Below are 19,810 nucleotides of genomic sequence, written 5' to 3' on the forward strand. Positions count from 1 at the left end.
GAATATAGGGGCAGGAAGGGTCTGGGCTGGGGTAAGTCTCAATGGCCACTGAAAATAGTCTTTCTGCTCCAGGCAGGGCAATAAATGTATAATAAACATAGTTTTACTTTTTGTCAACTCATCATCATCTTGAATTACGTATTATAACATACTGCAAACAACCCCATGGGGCTACTAAAGTATATGGGCCTCGCTGGTCAGTTTAGCCGCTCTCCCTAGATTTCTTTGTTCCTCAAACTGCTGCTTCAACTACACTCTATACTCCTGCCCATACTACCTCTCTTCTCCTTTCTCCCATCCCTTAGTTTCTTGTGTTCAGCCTTGGATGATTAGGTGGTGAGGGGTTTGTGGAGAAAATGTACTGCAGTTAAATAATGACAATAACTACAAGAAAAGAATCCCATAAACTTAAAGCTCCTATTTACATCCATTTTACACACTTTGCTGATACAGAAATATTTTACATAGTTGTAATCGTTGTGTATACACATCATGTTCTGGGGTTTCTCTTTTCCATTTAACCTAGTTTCATATACCCTTTGATGTACTGACAAATCACATTTACTTTCCATGGCTATGTTTCCTTAATCATTCTTTACTTAACTGGATGTATACATTATTCTCACTCTTTTTCTAGATTAATCAGATATTTCATTTTAACCTAAGATAGAAATGAAAGTTACCAGGGGAAACCAAATAACTTTGTTCTCAGTAGTTGATGAATTTAACTCTGCAGTACACCTAAAAAGAGATAAAGTCAAAAACTTTGTGGTAGCTTTTTTCACTAGGTTTAGATGCTTTTTGCTGTTGACTTCTGTTTTAAGTTTGTGGCTTTTATGGAAAGTAGTGTCTGCAAATGATTGCCAGAAAAGAGGGTATCATTATACCTAAAATGTAAAAATGCCAGATGTCTCCAGATTTTTTAAAACCCACCAATAAATGAAAAATACCTTCAGTATTGTATTTCATCCGCATATTATTGAAATAGTCGAAAGCATTTTTTAAAGCCCATATTCTTACTACATTGTCTTGTCCAGCTGAGGCAAGTAATCTGCCACAGTGAGAAAATTTCATGGTCCAAACAGCTCCCTGTGAAAACAAAGGAAGGTTCAAAGTTATTACTTTAAAAGTTGAGACATTGTTTTTAAGCCAAAGAAAAAAATTATACCAAATTACACATATAGTAAATCCCCTACATATGGACAAGTTCCATTCCGAGAGTGAGTTCGTAAAACGTCAGCCTAGGTACCCAACTAACACAATCAACCATACAGTACTGTACTGTAATAGGTTTATACTTTTCACACAAATAATACATAAACAACAAACACAAAAAATAAAGAAAACATTTAAAATCTTACAGTACAGCACACCTTGAAAAGCACAGTACAGTACCAGCTACATCACTGCTGCTTTTACGCCTGTTTCTGGACATCATGGGCTTGAAATAAAGATACTGTACTACTGTACTCTATACAGTACTGTAAAGTACACAAAAACACAACCACTTGTAGAGGATGTACACACGTGACAATGTATGCCAGACACGTGAACTAACTTATGTGACTGGACATGTGAACGCACGTTCGCATCTTTGAAAGTTCGCAACTTCAAGGGTCATATGTAGGGGACTTACTATACACTAAGATAATGCTCACATAACTAACACCACTTAAGGCCAATAGTCCAATGATGTTATAATACCCCAAAAAGGGACGTTTAGAAGAGAGGGAAAAGATAGTTGCAGTTTGCATAATCTAAACTAACAACTTCAGGCTTCCCTGGTGGCACAGTGGTTAGGAATCCGCCTGCCAATGCAAGGGACATGGGTTTGAGACCTGGTCCGGGAGGACTCCCCGCATGCCGCGGAGCAGCTAAGCCCGTGCACCACAACTACTGAGCCTGTGCTCTAGAGCTGGTGAGCCACAACTACTGAAGCCTATGCGCCTAGAGCCCGGGCACCGCAATAGGAGAAGCCACCGCAATGAGAAGCCTGTGCACTCAACGAAGAGTAGTCCCCGCTCGCTGCAACTGGAGAGGGCCCACGCGCAGCAGCGAAGGCTAAACGCAGCCAAAAATAAAAATAAATAAATAAATAAATTTATAAAAAATAAAAATAAACTACTTCAAGACCCAAAACCTTGCCCACATATTAATGGAAATGGGAGATCTGAGGTGGCCAGAAACCTTCATTGCAAAAGAACAAATCTTAGTCTGGGGTCTCAGTCTCCTAGCTGAACATGAGGGCGAGTGGGATAGGAGGGGGCACAGACCTCAGAATAGCAATAACAACTCCTGACCAGGGCTGAGGGAAGAATAAGGCCCAGCTTAGCAGTGACCCTCACAGCACTGGTCATTTAGAAGTGTTGGAATGGTGTGGTCTCATTCTATTTTTCTCCCCAGAAAAAACGTTTTGCAGCATATAGCTAAAATTCCCAGATAGCACTAAAAACAGTGCGGAAGTGTGTGTGTGTGTGGGGGGGGGGGTGGTGGCGGGCATGGTAAAGAATGTGAACGCTTCAATTGGAAAGGCCAAATCCTATTACAACAAATATTGTTATAACCACTATTATAACACACATCTATGCAGTCAAAAAGATCATCCAAGTTAGAGGTAACAGCTTATTTACTTGAATAACATTCATTTCCACAAAATTCAAATATGTTAAGAAATTTGTCACTTGGAGCCTACTGCAATGAGATTTACTTAAAACTGGAAATAATGAAAGAGAATCAATACAGTACAAGGAAATTCATCAGATTCCTTAAGGAAGTTACTATAATCAATTGAAACTTTTTTTTTTTTTTTTTTGCGGTACACGGGCCTCGCACTGTTGTGGCCTCTCCCGTTGCGGAGCACAGGCTCCGGACACGCAGGCTCAGCGGCCATGGCTCACGGGACCAGCCGCTCCGCGGCATGTGGGATCTTCCCGGACCGGGGCACAAACCTGTGTTCCCTGCATCGGCAGGCGGACTCTCAACCACCGTGCCACCAGGGAAGCCCTCAATTGAAACTTAAAAAAAAATTTATTTTATTGAAGTATAATTGATTTACAATGTTGTGTTAATTTCTGCTGTACAGCAGTGATTCAGTTATACATATACATTCTTTTTCATATTCTTTCCCATTATAGTTTATCACAGGATATTGAATATAGTTCCCTGTGCTATACAACTCAAACGTTTTATGTGCAGATTATAAGCACCAAAGTAAATTCAAATCTGGCTGCCAACTGATATGTGTAAGCCAACTTTTAGATTTAAAATCTAAACAGATAAGTAGATTCCCTGATCAAAGACTAACAGTATCACTTACCCAGTTCTGAGTTTATTACTGCCTTCCCTGCATTCCTAGCATTTTCAGGGGGTAACTGTAATGTATTTGTGAACTTTATATCTACTTTGGTACATTTTAACTGATAGACAACTTGTACCTCTACCTCTCTCCTTGTTCTGTCACTTTACAAAATATATTGAGCTTCTGAAATATTTATATAAATTATTTAAAATATACCAGGGAGCATTTTAAACATTGTTCAAAGTGACAGATCACCCTTAACTGCTTTGAAGTTTGGTACCTTTCTCTGGTAAAAGAAAGTTTGCATAGCTTTCTTAATAATACAGGCCTAGAGTTTGCTTATTCAATAAGTCACTTCTTGAACAATGATTCAGAGATAGACTTTGCATTACCTTTTCATTAAATCATATTATTATTAATTCACTCTTCATGGCTCAGGCCAGCGAAATTACATACATAAGACATCAGCTTTATAGAAACCAAAGTATTTCTCTCAATGAAAACAGAATCAATCCTGAAAAATAAAAAGGTTGCTTACCATATGTTCACCACTAAGATCCTGTACCACTTTGACCTGATCAAAATCATAAGGTCCTTTGAAGCCATGTGCTGCTTTGAATTTAACTGGTCTTGTGTATGGCATTCCTTCATCATCACTTGATGAAGGATCATCTTGATCAGTATGAAACACTGAATAGAAAAGCAACAGAAATCATCACTAGCTAATATAGATATTGCTACTGTCATATTTTCATATCTACTGCTTACCAAGAAAATTCATTAACTGGAAAAGCAAAATCTGTCTATTACTAAATAGCATATTGGTTAGCAGCATGGAGTCTGGTATCAGATTGCCTGGGGCCAAATCTAGCTCTGCCATTTATTATCTGTGTGACTATAGGCAAGGTATTTGACCTTTTTGTGTCTCAGTTTTCTCATCTATAAAATGGGGATAACAATGGTACTTACCTCATAGAGTTTTTAATAGGATTAAATGAGTTAACACAGGTGAAAGTGCTTGGAACAGTGTCTGGCACAGAATATATACTATATAAGTGTTTATTAAATAAAACAAATGAGCACAATTATAACAAAGGCATAGGAAGTTAAGGTGTGGAAATTCAGAAAATTTACCTAATTTTGAGAATATTTATAAACACTAAATAGCCTTACAAAACGAATTTACAACTGATTACTGAACACTCAACTTTTCCAGGTTGCTAGTCACAAAGTATATACAAATTCATGTTTAAGATGCATAAATTCATTTTTCTTCCCACTCGTAAAATTGATAGTGAGAATAACATGATTTATTGAAATGCTAAGATATTAGCTATTAAGGTTTATTACTTTCAATAAAATAGAATGCTTCTTACAAACTACAGGCTAAATTTAAATGATTACTAATCAATTAGGTATTCAGTTGAAATGTTCTATTTCACTTACCTTCGTCTCTAACACTTTTAACTTTATTTACAGCACGTTCGCCGTATTCCTCAGCAAGGTGCTTTGCTCTCTTTACTGATTTTCCTAGGAACTTCTTTAGTTGAGTCCTTAACAAAAATACCAAACAAACAAACAAACAAACAAAAACAAACAAAAAAACCCAGCCCAAATTACTTCTTATCAACTCAACTAATTGTAAAAGTTCAACAATTCACAGATAATCTCATGAGCTGTGACTGGTAAAGTGAAATAACTCCTTTTTTATATACATAGTAGGTCTTTGAGTTCCCAAATCCCTTGTTCTATGGAATAAATATACTCAAATCAATATGGCTACAAAGGAAATATAGGCAGTTCCCCCCAATGTACAATATCATATCCTCTAGAGCACTAGTTTTCAGTGGTGGATAATAATCACTTGGTGGGAACAGAGTGGGAGGGGAGTTTTTTATAGTGCAGATACCTGGGCCCCGACCCCAGACCATGTGATTTAGAGGGTCTGGGGGTGAGGCCATGAATCTGCAAGAGAATTGCTTTGAAAAGACTGCTCTAGGGAGTCATCCTTAAGAACATATTTTACCAATACAAAGAAACTGTAAAGAGGTATTGACTTATAAAATAAAGTGCTTTGGTAGCCTAAGATGCCCGTTGTCCCTTCTCTTTCCATTTGGGTATTAGCCTGCAATATAGTTAGGCTGAGCTTTCCCAGTAGGTATTCCCAAACACAATGTAATGCAAATATGCATCTCAGGCTTCCATAAATAGGACTTACTTATTGCTTTTTCAATTATCTAAGTCTCAAATTTCATATATTAAAATTATAAAAAAAACAAAGCACCATACATGATATTTAGAACCGAACAAAATTTACAAACCAGGGGTAAATTTTTACCAATTCACGGGAGCTCATGAAATTTAGGATAGTATTTGAAAAAGTTGCCAAGCATATATACAAAGATGTTCACTGCAGTATTGTTTAGAATAGATAAAAAAGAAGAGATAAACTGAATTTTCATTAACAGAGGAATGGATAAATAAGTTATGGTATATCCTTACAATGGAATGCAGTAAAATAAATGAGACTAACCTCAGTTCTTTTTTAAAAATTAATTAATTAATTAATTAATTAATTTTTGGCTGCTTTGTTACTTCATTGTTGTGCGTGGCTTTCTCTAGTTGCAGTGAGCGGGGTCTACTCTTTGTTGCAGTGCACAGGCTTCTCATTGTGGTGGTTTCTCTTGTTGTGGAGCACGGGTTCTAGGCGTGCGGGTTGCAGTAGTTGTGGCACATGGGCTCAGTAGTTGTGGCTCGCAGGCTCTAGAGCACAGGCTCAGCTGTTGTGGCGCACGGGCTTAGTTGCTCCACGGCATGTAGGATCTTCCCAGACCAGGGCTCGAACCCATGTCCCCTGCATTGGCAGGTGGATTCTTAACCACTGTGCCACCAGGGAAGCCCTAACCTCAGTTCTTGAAATGTACCAAGCTTTTAGTCACCTCAAGGCCTTTGGATGGGTGGTTATTTCTGCCTGGAACACTTCTCCCTTGGCTAATTTCTACTCATCTTTTAGGTCTCAGAACAAATAGCTCTCTTTTAAAAAAGGCCTCCTTGACTCTTTAGAACAGATTTTCCTGTTATACACTCCCATAGCACCCCATATATTCTTTTATAATAATTACTACAGACATAGTTAGATTCATCTGTGTAATTACATGTTTAGTGTCTATTTCTCTTATTTAACTGGAAGCTCTATGAGGGCAGAGACTACGATTGTCTTCCTAACTATTTTATCTGCAGCACCAAACTCCCATGTCTAACTGACAGAAAGACTACAATATGTTACAATTGGTACTGATATGAAGAGATGTCCATTACCTAATAGGCATTTGTTTTTAAAAGTCAATAAACTATAGACACAGTATAACTTCACTTTTGTGAGAAAAAAAATTCTATGGTGGGGACTTCCCTGGTGGCACAGTGGTTAAGAATCCACGTGCCAATGCAGGGGACACAGGTTTGATTCCTGGTCTGGGAAGATCCCACATGCCGTGGAGCAAAGAAGCCCATGCACCACAATGACTGAGCCTGCATTCTAGAGCCCATGAGCCACAACTACTGAGCCCGCGTGCCACAACTAGTGAAGCCCACGTGCCTAGAGCCTGTGCTCCGCAACAAGAGAAGCCACCGCAATGAGAAGCCCACACACGGCAAAGAAGAGTAGACCCCACTCACCGCAACTAGAGAAAGCCTGCACACAGCAATGAAGACCCAATGCAGCCCAAAATAAATAAATTAAAAATAAAATTCTATGGTTAACATACCTAAAGATTATTTCTGGGGGTGAGAGTATGAGAGACTTTCATTTTCTTTTTTACCCATTTCTGTATTACTTTTGATAATCATAAAACACAGATAATAAACTTTTTTTTTTTGGCCACACCACACGGCTTGTGGGATCTTAGTTCCCTAACCAGGGATCGAACCCGGGCCCTTGGCAGTGAAAGTGCAGAGTGCTAACCACTGGACCGCCAGGGAATTCCCAGGTAAATCTTAAAAAAAAATTTTTAAAACCTTTTTTTTGGAGGTATAGTTGATTTATAATATTTTATTAGTTTCAGGTGTATAATGTAGTGATTCAAACTTTTTATAGATTATACTCCACCTATGGTCAATTAATCTATGACAAAGGAGGCAAGAATATACACTGGAGAAACGACAGTCTCTTCAATAAGTGGTGCTGGGAAAACTGGACAGCTACATGTAAAAGAATGAAATTAGAACACTCCCTAACACCATACACAAAAATAAACTCAAAATGGATTAAAGACCTCAATGTAAGACCAGATACTACAAAACTCTTAGAGGAAAACATAGGCAGAACACTGATATAAATCGCAGCAAGATCTTTTTGGATCCACCTCCTGCAGTAATGAAAATAAAAACAAAAATAAACAAATGGGACCCAATTAAACGTAAAAGCTTTTTCACAGCAAAGGAAACCATAAACAAAGAAAGCCCACAGAATGGGAGAAAATAGTTGCAAATGAAGTGACAGACAAGGGATTCATTTCCAAAATATACAAAACAGCTCATGCAGCTCAATATCAAAAAAACCAAACAACCCAATCAAAAAATGGGCAGACGATCTAAATAGACATTTTTCTAAAGAAGACATACAGATGGCCAAAAAGCACACAAAAAGATGCTCAACATCACTAATTATTAGAGAAATGCAAATCAAAACTACAATGAGGTATCACCTCACACCAGTCAGAATGGCCATCATCAGAAAGTCTACAAACAATAAATGCTAGAGAGGGTGTGGAGAAAAGGGAACCTTCCTGCACTGTTGGTGGGAACGTAAATTGGTACAGCCACTATGGAGAACAGTATTGAGGTTCCTTAAAAAACTAAAAGAACTACCATATGATCCAGCAATCCCACTTCTCTGGGCATATATCTGGAGAAAACCATACTTTGAAAAGATACATGCACCCCAATGTTCATACCAGCACTACTCACAATAGCCAAGACAGGGAGGCAACCTAAATGTCCATCAACAGAGGAATGGATAAAGAAGATGTGGTACATATATACAATGGAATACTACTCAGTCATAATAAAAAAGAATGAAATACCACCATTTGCAGCGACATGGACGGACCTAGAGGTTATCATACTAAGTGCAGTCACTCAGACAGGGAAAGACAAATATCACATGATATCACTTACATGTGGAATCTAAAAACAAGGATACACATGAACTTATTTACAAAAGAGAAACATACAGACTTTGAAAACAAACACAGTTATCAAAGGGGAAAGGTGGGGGGGGAGGGATAAATTAGGAGTTTGGGATTATCATATACATACTACTATATATACAATAGATAATCAACAAGGACCTGCTGTATAGCACAGGGAACTCTACTCAATATTGAGTAATAACCTATGTGGGAAAAGAATCTGAAAAAGAACGGATATATGGATAACAGAATCACTTTGCTGTACACCTGTAAAACTAACATGCTATTGTAAATCAACTATACTCCAATATAAAATAAAAATTAAAGTTATTATAAAATAGTGGCTATATTCCCCATGCTGTACAATATATCCTTGTAGCTTATTTATTTTACACATAGTAGTTTGTACCTCTTAATTCCTTACCCCTATCTTGCCTCTCCCCCCTTCCCTCTCCCCACTGGTAACCACTAATTTGTTCTCTATATCTATGCTACAGAGATTAAACACAGATATAGAGATTAAAAACAGATAAACCATTTTAAAAATCACAATAAGGTCTCTGCTACCTATAACTCTGAAGTTATATTTTCTGGTTAACTACAGGTTTAGTACTACTTTAAGCAAGAAAACAGATATTTTAATCATTTTGGATGAGAACATTTCTAAAATACATACTTTTGTGCCTTCTTCAATGGCACTTAATGCTCAATAAATTTCTTTCTTTAATAAATAGAGTCAGTTACCATCTTTACTATTCTTTAATACATTCAAGGCTTTTCAAATGCATTGCAAGTGAGCCATAATATTGGTTCCCCTCTCAGCCTTCAAGGCAACAGGGTAGGGCCCAGAGAAACCAGAACCCTGGGCCAGTCTCTTTTGGCCATCAGCTGCCTCATCAGTTTACCCCAGGGTTCAGTGCAAATAATACCATGTTCTGTATGTTACAACATGAGAAGAAGTTGAAAGCACTGCCATGTGAAATGGTTATGCAATGTGTGAGTCCTTTTTTATCATTTTCCTGATTCCTCTCTTGCAATCAGAGTATTATCTGACATTCTTATGTGCTGATTTACATGTCAGTTTGCTGCTTCTATTTTGCTCTGAGATCAGATACCAGATGACCAGATTTTTAGAAATTATGTAAGAAGTAAGTATAAAGGCTTTGAATAAACCTGAGGAGTTTTTCTTTTAAAAAATAATGAGCTTTAGTGCATGGAGCAAGTGACATCTTTCCTGGATGTCTATATGTCTCCTGAATAATTCTATTTTTTTTTTTTTTTTTTTTACAGTATGTGGGCCTCTCGCTGTCGTGGCCTCTCCCATCGCGGAGCACAGGCTCCGGACGCGAAGGCTCAGCGGCCATGGCCCACGGGCCCAGCCGCTCCGCGGCACGTGGGATCTTCCCGGACCGGGGCACGAACCCGCGTCCCCTGCATCGGCAGGCGGACTCCCAACCTCTGCGCCACCAGGGAAGCCCTCCTGAATAATTCTAATTCTCCGGTTCCCAATAGTTGCCATTGCTAGAAGGCCAAAGTCCAGATAGCTGAGGTGTTATCATATACCTCCACTGTGGGCATACCTGCTCTAAAAAATCTCAATGCTTTCTTTGCTATACTTGCCACACTAGGAAAAGATCAGACTTGAGTGGAGAACTCATTTTAGGCCTTAGACTGAATTATTGCCAATTAAGTGACTTGTGTATAATCAAGCAAAACATACATGTCCACCACTGTGCTAGATTTTTATAGGGGAAAAAGAAGAATGGTATGATCGAAATCCTTTTGCAACATATGGTCTAGTTGTTTAACATGTATTTATCTTATTTTTTAAAATCAGAAAACAGTTTAAGATAATATAAAATATAAACAGCAAATGTAAGTTATGTAGACAATAGGTGTCATTGAAATTGAAAACAGGAAAAACTTTACTATGAACTGGAGTAGTCAGGAAGAATCTCACGTAGTTGGGTTTAGAAAGACAAATAGGATTTGGAGAGATGAGAAATGGAAAAAGCAACTTCAAGGACAATCATGTTCTTCTACCAACACTTCTGGCACCTACCATCAGAAAAATACAAGCATGATGAAAAATGTATTGATCATTTACTGTATGTCAGATGTTATAAAAATGACCAAGACAGCCTCAAGGAACTCATAATCCATTGCCCAAGGGCAGGGAGTGGTGGTGGTGGATGGACATATAAACTGGACAGAGTATAGATTTAAAATATGGCAGCTCTCATATATATATATATGTATATGTATATGTATATATATATTTTTAAATAAAAGGCTTAAATGAAGAAAAGGGATGTACTGTAACTCACGTTTTCTGTTTTAACCTTCCACCATCAGTATCTGTTTGTTGAGACTGTAGCTTCTCTTCATCATCTGACTGTGCTGCGTCATTACTACAAGAAGAAGTAGTCATTTTATAAGAAGCCATTTCCCCTACACTTCTCAAAAATCTCTATGTATACTTAGTATACAGTTAGCTACTCAGTGTAAGAAAAAAATGTTAACATGCTTTATATAAGTTTAATTTAAATGATGACCCTGAGAATTTAAAGACTTGAAAGATCATGGAGTAGAATCTTTAAGCAAGGTGCAATGTACAAAATGCAAACGAATGCAATTTAGGAATTTATGAAAAGTCAAACACAAACAAGGCTTTTTGCTGGGCAAAACATGCTGCACAGAAATGACACATTAACTTATAAATATCTCCCTCCTTACTTACCAGGCACATCATGTGAAAGCTTTGCTTTCACAGAAATTATTTCTTAGTTCTACATACATCTCACAGTAAAGTCAATCACTTCACTCTAAAGACACTTTCTGACCCTAAAAAGACAATACAATTATTTATAAAATTTCTGATCCTTAAAGCAAGGTTTCAGAAGACCAGGTGTTTATCCCACATGGCTTTTTAGCTTCATGTGTTCTAATATTGTCTCTAGTATAATATTGGGTTGGCCGAAAAGTTTGTTCGGGCTTTCTGTAAGATGTTATAGCAAAACCCAAACAAACTTTTTGGCCAATCCAATATAAATCATTTAAAAAGAAGATAAACCAAATACTATGAGATTTAAGATATATATATTTTTTCCCAAGTAACTGTACAATCTTGAGAACAAAGCTGAATAAAGAAAATGTGACACACACACACACACACACACACACACTCACAGAAGAATATTATTCAGCCATAAAAAGGAAGGAAATCCAGCCATTTGTGACAACATGGATGGACCTTGGGAGCATTAAGCTAAATGAAATAAATCAGACAGAGAAAGACAAATACTTTATGATATCACTTATATGTGGAATCTTAAAAAAAAAGCTCATTTTAAAAAAGAGAGAGAAAAAAGTTTAAGAATACATACATTAACTAACTCTAAAAAAAGAAGACTGCATGAAACCAAATTAGGGACTCTCATAGTTCATAAACAGAGAACTTTTCACCACTCTGAATGAAATGCTACAAATGATAAATAATAACATTAGGCCATACCTTACATATTCCTTAGTCCTTCTCATGATGTGTAGAGTGAGAGGATTAATACCTGTTGGCAGTTTCTCTTCTGCAAGACTCAAAGGTATTTCTTCTCCAGTATCCAGATTCTTAATCATTACACTGGCTAAAATTTCCTGAAGTAAAAAATAACACCGAGAGTACCTATAATTTAATTATCTTTTTGAATCGACAAAATCCTCAAAAATTCAAGCTAAGAACTTTCTAGATACATTCAGTACTATGTACAATAATTTTAAAAACATTTTTAGTTGAGATACAATTTCCACACCACAAAATGCACTCATTTAAAGCGTATAATTCAATGGTTCTGAGTACATTCACAGAGTTGTGCAATTATCACCATTATCTAAGTTTAGAACATTTCTACCTCCCCCAAAAGAAACCATATACCCATTAGCTGTAATGACGTATTCCCCTCTCCTCCCAGTCCCTGGCAACCACGAATCTACTTTTTTTCTCTATGGATTTGCCTATTCTGGACATTTCATATAAATTAAATCATATAGTATGTAGTCTTTTGTGATTGGCTTCTTTCACTTAGCATCATGCTGTCAAGGTTCATCCATATTGCAGCATGTATCTCTTTCCTTTTAATTGTCAAAAAATAGTCCACATGGATGGATATACTACATTTTATTTATCCATTCATCAGTGTTGGACATTTGTGTCGTTTCCACACTTTCACTAGTATGAACACCTATGTATATTTTTTGTGTGGATGTATGTTTTCCTTTCTCTTTGGTGTATACATAGGATTGGTATTGCTGGGCCATGGTAACTCGATGCTTAATATTTTGAGGAACTACAAAACTGTTTTCCAAAGTACAATAATTTTTTAAAATGTACTGTTCAAAAGAAACAAAAATTAAGATTTTGCTTCAAAACCATTCTGAATCAATTGGCCAATAGATGTATACTAAATTTTAAGGTAAGAATTAAACACTGACTCTGTATACACTGTACATAATCTAATATGTATAAAAAATATACCTATAATGTCAAGGTTTTTTTAAGCCCACTTTCTATAAAACATAAAACATAGGCCTTGCTTTCAATACACTTATTCCACCATATAATTATGTGAAAGGGCAAGCTTAAGTCAGAGTTCAAACTCCAGCATATTAAAAAAGAAAAACTAAGACAATCTTCAATTTTCATTTTTTCCTCTACATTATGATTTTTTTGCCTAACAGCAATAAAGCTAATTTAAAAAAATCATGGTAAAATATATATAATACAAAATTTACCATTTTAACCACTTTTAATTGTATAGTTCAGTGGCATCAAGTACATTTACATTGTCGTGCAACCATCGTCACCATTCATCTCTAGAATTTTTTCATCTTCTCATCATGACCTTTATATTTTATGTTTTCAAGAACAAAAAAATCTAATTATACCTCATCAGTAAGCTCTCTGCCAGAGTTGGATCTCGGTCTCTGAGGGCCTATCACTTCACCTGCTATTGTTTGCCCATCAGGTGCTTTTCCATTTTCCTGAAATTATAATTTTATAAACAGAAAGTAGACTGAATCAATTTCTATAAATATTCAATTATTCATTACCACACACAGTTCTAAAGAATTCCATAATACAGACAATGGAGCACTCCATTTCAGTCTTTTATTATTCCCAGCACGCTGAAAAACATTAGGTACTAAAAGTGTTGCTGCTCATGAAATAATGTCTGAGTAGTCTTGAAAGCAAATAAATGTTCTATTTGAACCTGGCCCAAAAGCAGTTCTCTACCAGTAAAATGCCAGCACTAATATTGCCATTAATCAGAGCTATACACATGGATATCTTGAGGGTAGGGGTTGGCAAACTTTTTCTGTAGAGCCAGATAGTAAATATTTTAAGCTTTTTGCTTCATATATAGTATCTGTTGCATATTCCTTTTTTAAAAACAACCCTTAAAAAATATAAAGACCATTTATAGCTTGGGGACCCTACAAAATCAGCCTACTGTTGACCTCTGCTCTAAGGCTCTGAAAAGACTATAGTGTCTTTTTGTGTGTGTATGTGCTTTGAATTTTATTCCAAGTTCCAGTGGCCACAGAATCCTTGATATTTTTTTTAAAAATTTATTTTATATTGAAGTATAGTTGATTAACAATGTTGTGTTAGTTTCAGGTGTACAGCAAAGTGATTCAGTTATACATAAACATGTATCTATTCTTTTTCAAGTTCTTTTCCCTTTTAGGTTATTACAGAATATTGAGCAGAGTTCCCTGTGCTGTACAGTAGATCCTTGTTGATTATCTATTTTATATATAGTGGTGTGTATACGTTAACCCCAAACTCCTAATTTATCCCTCCCCCCACTTTTCCCCTTTGGTAGCCATAAGTTTGTTTTCCAAGTCTGTATGTTTCTGTTTTGTAAATAAGTTCATTTGTATCATTTTTTTTTTAGATTCCGATATCATATGATATTTGTCTTTCTCTGTCTGACTTACTTCACTTAGTATGATAGTATCTCCCAGTCGGCTAACCTGCCCTAACCATAGCTACCACATAAGTAACCCCCTTGAATCCCAGAATTTGACGGTGGTAGAAATTCATGTTATCAAGTCCTTTCTATTGCCTCATATATGGATACATAGCCTAGTGTATGAAGTTTTTTTTTCATGATTAGGAAAAGGAAATTATATTTTAAAAAAGTCCCCAATTTTGATCACTATAGGTCAGATAAATGAAGACTATAGTTGGTATTTATTAATAAATATTACATATAGCAGCATCTGTCACTTTTTGAATACCTACTACATGCCAGGTACTTGGCATACTCTAGCTCATTTCAACCTTGCAAGAAACCTTCAAGGAAGGTTTTCCCCTCATTTCATCAATGAGCCATCTCAGATTCAGATGTTAAATAGCTTGCCAGAATCAGCCAGCTACTTAAGTAGCAGAGCTAGACAAGGGATGTAAGGTAGCCAGGTTTTGGGGACAAGGAAATATTTGGCCTGGAGAAGAAAGAAGGTTCAACAATCAACAAACCAAAACCAAAACAATCAACAAACCAGCCAGTTGCAGAAAGTTGAGAAAGCCTGTATCAAATATAACACAAATTCACCAACCTGGGCAGTAACTATTTTATCTCCACTGGTAGCACTTGCCAAATCAAGAGAAGGCTGAGAATCTTTGACTGTACTCTCTGAAGCCATGTTTGTAGTTAGGAGAGTATCAGATGTAATATTCTCTTTGGGAACTGCAATAATAATAATAACAACAACAACAACTAATATTTATATAAGACATTATACATAGCTTGAAAAGTGCTTTAACCTTTATCTGGCTGATGCTTAGAACAATCCTCTGAGAAAAGTGGTTTTATTACTCTCGTTTTATATATGGGAAAACCAGGGTTCAAATATGTTAAATTCCTCTAGGCTACATAACTTACACATGAAGAGAACTAGGACTTGAATTCAAATCTTAAGTCTCCAAATCGTATGCTCTTTTCACTATGCCACACTGGCTCTCCAATGGTAACAGATTTTAAAGTCTCCTGAAGTGTTTAATTACAGCAATGTAACAACACCATTGTAAACATTTTGACTTTCTATTACTAAAATAAGTTTTATAACTTGGTCATTAATGTGGTTATATATAGCATAAACTGAAAAAAAAAAGTCAGAAAGTTCAAGTTTCAACTCCAAGAACTCCCCACAAAAATAGCTATTTCTCCGTCAATACTTGCCATCTAGATCAGGTGTCTTAAGAGCCTCAAACTCCAATTCGCTTTTCTTTTTTCTTGGTGGTGGAGCAGGTCGAGATGGGGGTGGGGGTCTAGGAGGCGGGAAATTAGTTGGAGGAGGTGGGCGTGCTGGAACAGGCTTCTTTGTACTAGCTACTATATCAGGTTCTGGAGTAAGCTGTCTTGGTGGTTTGGCAGGAGCAACTTCTTCCACGACAGCAAAATCTTTAGTAGATAAGGAGTGTGAGGACGCAGGTTCTAGAACATCACTTTCTTTGACTTCCACTGCTTCCTTGTTCAACACTTCTGTTTCAGTTTCAGGCACATTAAGCTGTTGTTCAGCTGAACTTACTTCAGTTAACTTAGTCGTTTCATCTACTGGCTTGTCACATGTGTCATCAGAAGGAAAACATTTTTTTGATTCTAATTCAGTTTCTTCAGATACATCCTGACTCTCTGCCTTCTGGGAATCTTCCTGCAGTACTTGATCTACAGCTAACAATCCAGGTATATTGCTAAGATCTGTTCCAGCCATGATAGGAGTGGCAGTAGCCTGATCAGACTGTCCTTTTCCTTTGGAATCCAAAGAGTCATCTTCAAGCTGTAGTACTTTCTGACTCTCTTCAATAATACTTTCAATAATCTGATGAAAGGTTAAAAAGCAGTTGAAAAAAACAGTGAAGCTATTTACAAGAACAAAATAACAGCTAATCATTTATATAGTACTTACTATGTGCCAGGCAATGTTCTCAACACTTTACGTATTTTTATCTTTACAACAACCTTGTAAGATAGCACTCTTACTATCATCATTATACAAATGAGGGAACTAAGGCACAGAGGGACCAAGTGATTTGTCCAAGGTCACAAAGCTAGAAAGTGATGAAGCTGGCAAAAACGTAGGGAGCTTGGTTCCAGACACTGTACTCTTAACCATTATACAGGGAATCTGTGTTAGTTCGTGTAATCACAAAAATGCAATCAACACTGTGAAAGAAAGTTTAAACCTAAATTTACATTCAGATGCTTCATGTCATAGTTCATTTACATATTTATGCCAAGTTAGCTGCCTGCTGGTTTGAGCCTAGTTAACAAAACTATGAGAATCAAAACCACCTTGTACAAGATTTTCAAGTTGTTCAGCTCTGAACTCAAGCCGGACATGGAAAGCTAGCAGATGCAGGGAGATTGATGTTCTTAAACAAGCTACATCTAATCAATCCCCTGCTCTGCAGAGAGATGGCAGGACCATGAAAAGAGTTCAAATACCCAGCTCATCTTGCTTTTTTTCCCTTTTACTTCTTATCTACAGTTGAAAACTACAGGCAGGCTTTCTGCGTCTCCTACCAACATTTAGAAGAAAATATATTTTCTACCCAGTCCTGTCATTATTAACACAAGAAATCTCCCAGCCCACTCACTTATTTTTCCACCACGGAGACATGGATGACTTCTGCTTTCTCAATTCTTTGGCTCCAGAAAGTTAACAGAATGTGTTATGGAACTATCTTGATGTGGTTTACTACAAATTCATGCCAACTTGAACTGGATATTAAGCCGTTCAATAATATTCACCCCTGATTTCCCAGCATATTCTACATATTAATTTTCCTCAGTCTTCAAATTTTTATCCTAGACCAACCTTACTTTTACCAGAGAAATATTAACTAGAGTCCACCTAATTTGTCATTAGGTAGTTACTGAGCTCTGAGTACTTTAGCAATAACAGAAGGCAGATTACAGTAAATTTACGAATGAATAAGAGGTGAAGACATAGGGACAGCCAGCACACTCTATGTTCTCAAAAAGCTTGGCTATACATGGAAGAGGGTGCAAGAAAATGATCCAGCACTTTTATAAGCAGAGGGGAAGGAGCCAATGGAAAGGAAGATAACAAGTTCTGGAGAAGAAAGGAAAGAGGGTCTGCTGTGTACTAGACCCAGTACACACATTTGCCATTTAATCTTTACACAGGCCTTGTGAGGGAGCTAGATTATCTCCCTTCTACAAAAGCAGGAATCTGTATTTCGCCCAAGGTCCCACAGCTAGTAAACTACAAAGTCAAAACTGAAATCCGGGTTTTTCTCCAAAAAACCCAGTGTTCTTTATTATTATATCATTCTACTTTGGACAGGAAAAAAAAAAGAATACTGAATTCTCAGGAATGGCATGAAAAAGAGGTAAAAGATGAAAACAAGTTTGCAGGTGAGGGAAGTGAGAGATGATGAAAAGGACTGAATTCAGGCTTCTTAGCCTCTAACACCTACATGCAGTGGGAAGCAAGGTTATCAGATGAAAGTGAGCAGATGCAGGTGGGCACAGTGAGCATGAGGTGAATGTAAAGGTTTCAAATAATCACTATGCGGAGTGAAAAGGCCTATGCCACCAGAGGGGTTAAAACAAGGCTGAAAATCTTAAACCTTCTCTAATCCCTTACCTGAGGATCATCTCTTCCTCTTCTGAACTCCTATCACTCTTACTGTTCATTATAATATGAACCAGAATATAAATACAGAGTAGTACATGAGCTAGCTCTATATAAATATTTTCTCCACACCTGGAAAACAAGGCCCATGTTTTCTACCTCTTGATATGCCCCCATAGCACCTATTTACAGTACCTAGCCCTGTTTCCCCACCTCCGTTCCCTGCCAGGTTTCAGGAGGTAGCAAATAGGGAAAGAACAAGAGAACGGTGAGAGTCAAGACTAACATAGAAATGATCATGCTAAAGCAACTGTTTCCTATCACCTCCCAGCTTCAAAAAAATCATTGCTTTCACAGCGACTGTAAAATAAAAACCAGATGTTTTAGTATGACATAAGAGGCATTCCCATAACCTGGCCCTAACTTTGGTCTCTAGACTCATCGTCAAACATCCTGCACATTCCTCATCTCCACGCCTTTGGTTATGCCTTTCCTCTTCCATCTCTGCCTGCCCAAATCTTATCCATTCATCAAGAACCAGTTCAGATGCTACTTCCTCCTTCCCCATTCCTATCCTCAAGGAGAAAGTAAAGCCTCCCTTTGTGTTCTTATAAAGTTTGCAAGTCTATTTGAACACTTGTTACACTTAGTTTTGTGTTTATACAATTTTCTCTACTAAAATGTAAGTTACTGGGAACAGGAATTGTGTCCTGATCCAGGGTATAACTCCACAGCCTTTACCATTAATGTTGGATACTTAATTCACTTGAAAAGGCTAGAACTTAAAAAGTAATACCTAGAGTCTTAAGTCTCACTCTATGGCTCCATAGTGTTTACTATTTTTTCAGCTTCTAAACTCTCCTTAAAAATAACTTTTTTTGGGCTTCCCTGGTGGCGCAGTGGTTGAGAGTCTGCCTGCCGATGCAGGGGACACGGGTTCGTGCCCCGGTCCGGGAAGATCCCACATGCCGCGGAGCGGCTGGGCCCGTGGGCCATGGCTGCTGAGCCTGCAGGTCCGGAGCCTGTGCTCCGCAACGGGAGAGGCCACCAACAGTGAGAAGCCCGCGTACCGCAAAAAACAAAACAAAGCAAACAAACAAACACAACTTTTTTGGGGCTACTAACTATACTTACCCATTTGTAATTTATCCCAAGAAAAAATTCTTAAAAAGGGAAAGAAAAGCTCTAGTGGAAAAACAGAAACTTTTCAAGTTTTCAACAATAAAAATGGCTAGATACATAATAATCCATTTGCTTGATGGAAGCTAACAGACCAAATGAAAACTGGGTATTAAAATCATGTAGAAATATGATGAAAATCAAAAATGTTAAGAGGAAAAGGCAGAATATAAAATTCTGTCAACACCACCACCAACAAAATTCTACCTACACTACAAATAGGCCAAAAAAAAAGCAAATGAGTGAGAACCAGAAGGGAATGCCAAAAAAATCAAGACAGCTGTTTGTTTATGTAGAATTGCGGGAAATTTCTGATTTAAAAAAAAAGGGTACCACTCTTGTTATCTCATTCATGCTGATACACAAAACCATTTTTCCCAAAAAGGAAATTTTTCTTTTTAAAGGAAAAAGTATGATCAATATTAAAATATGTAGTCCATTAATTTCTAAATTCCATAAGGGCAGAACAATGAATCTACACTGG

The 19,810-nt window shown here is 37.1% G+C and overlaps 1 protein-coding gene across 1 annotated transcript in view; it reads right to left on the reverse strand.

The window, feature by feature from the left end:
- The window catches only part of WDR44 (WD repeat domain 44), an 84,272-nt gene that overhangs the window by 33,221 nt on the left and 31,241 nt on the right, over nt 1-19,810 (reverse strand). The window contains exons 4-11 of the mRNA XM_059049655.2: nt 15,726-16,365; nt 15,103-15,233; nt 13,426-13,521; nt 12,002-12,138; nt 10,815-10,898; nt 4,745-4,851; nt 3,837-3,988; nt 951-1,089 (exon numbers count right to left, since the gene is read on the reverse strand). Of these exons, the coding sequence (XP_058905638.1) occupies nt 951-1,089; nt 3,837-3,988; nt 4,745-4,851; nt 10,815-10,898; nt 12,002-12,138; nt 13,426-13,521; nt 15,103-15,233; nt 15,726-16,365 (1,486 nt within the window). The remainder of the gene's footprint in view (nt 1-950; nt 1,090-3,836; nt 3,989-4,744; nt 4,852-10,814; nt 10,899-12,001; nt 12,139-13,425; nt 13,522-15,102; nt 15,234-15,725; nt 16,366-19,810) is intronic.

This window comes from Kogia breviceps, chromosome X, assembly GCF_026419965.1.
Source record: "Kogia breviceps isolate mKogBre1 chromosome X, mKogBre1 haplotype 1, whole genome shotgun sequence".
Lineage (NCBI taxonomy): Eukaryota > Metazoa > Chordata > Mammalia > Artiodactyla > Physeteridae > Kogia > Kogia breviceps.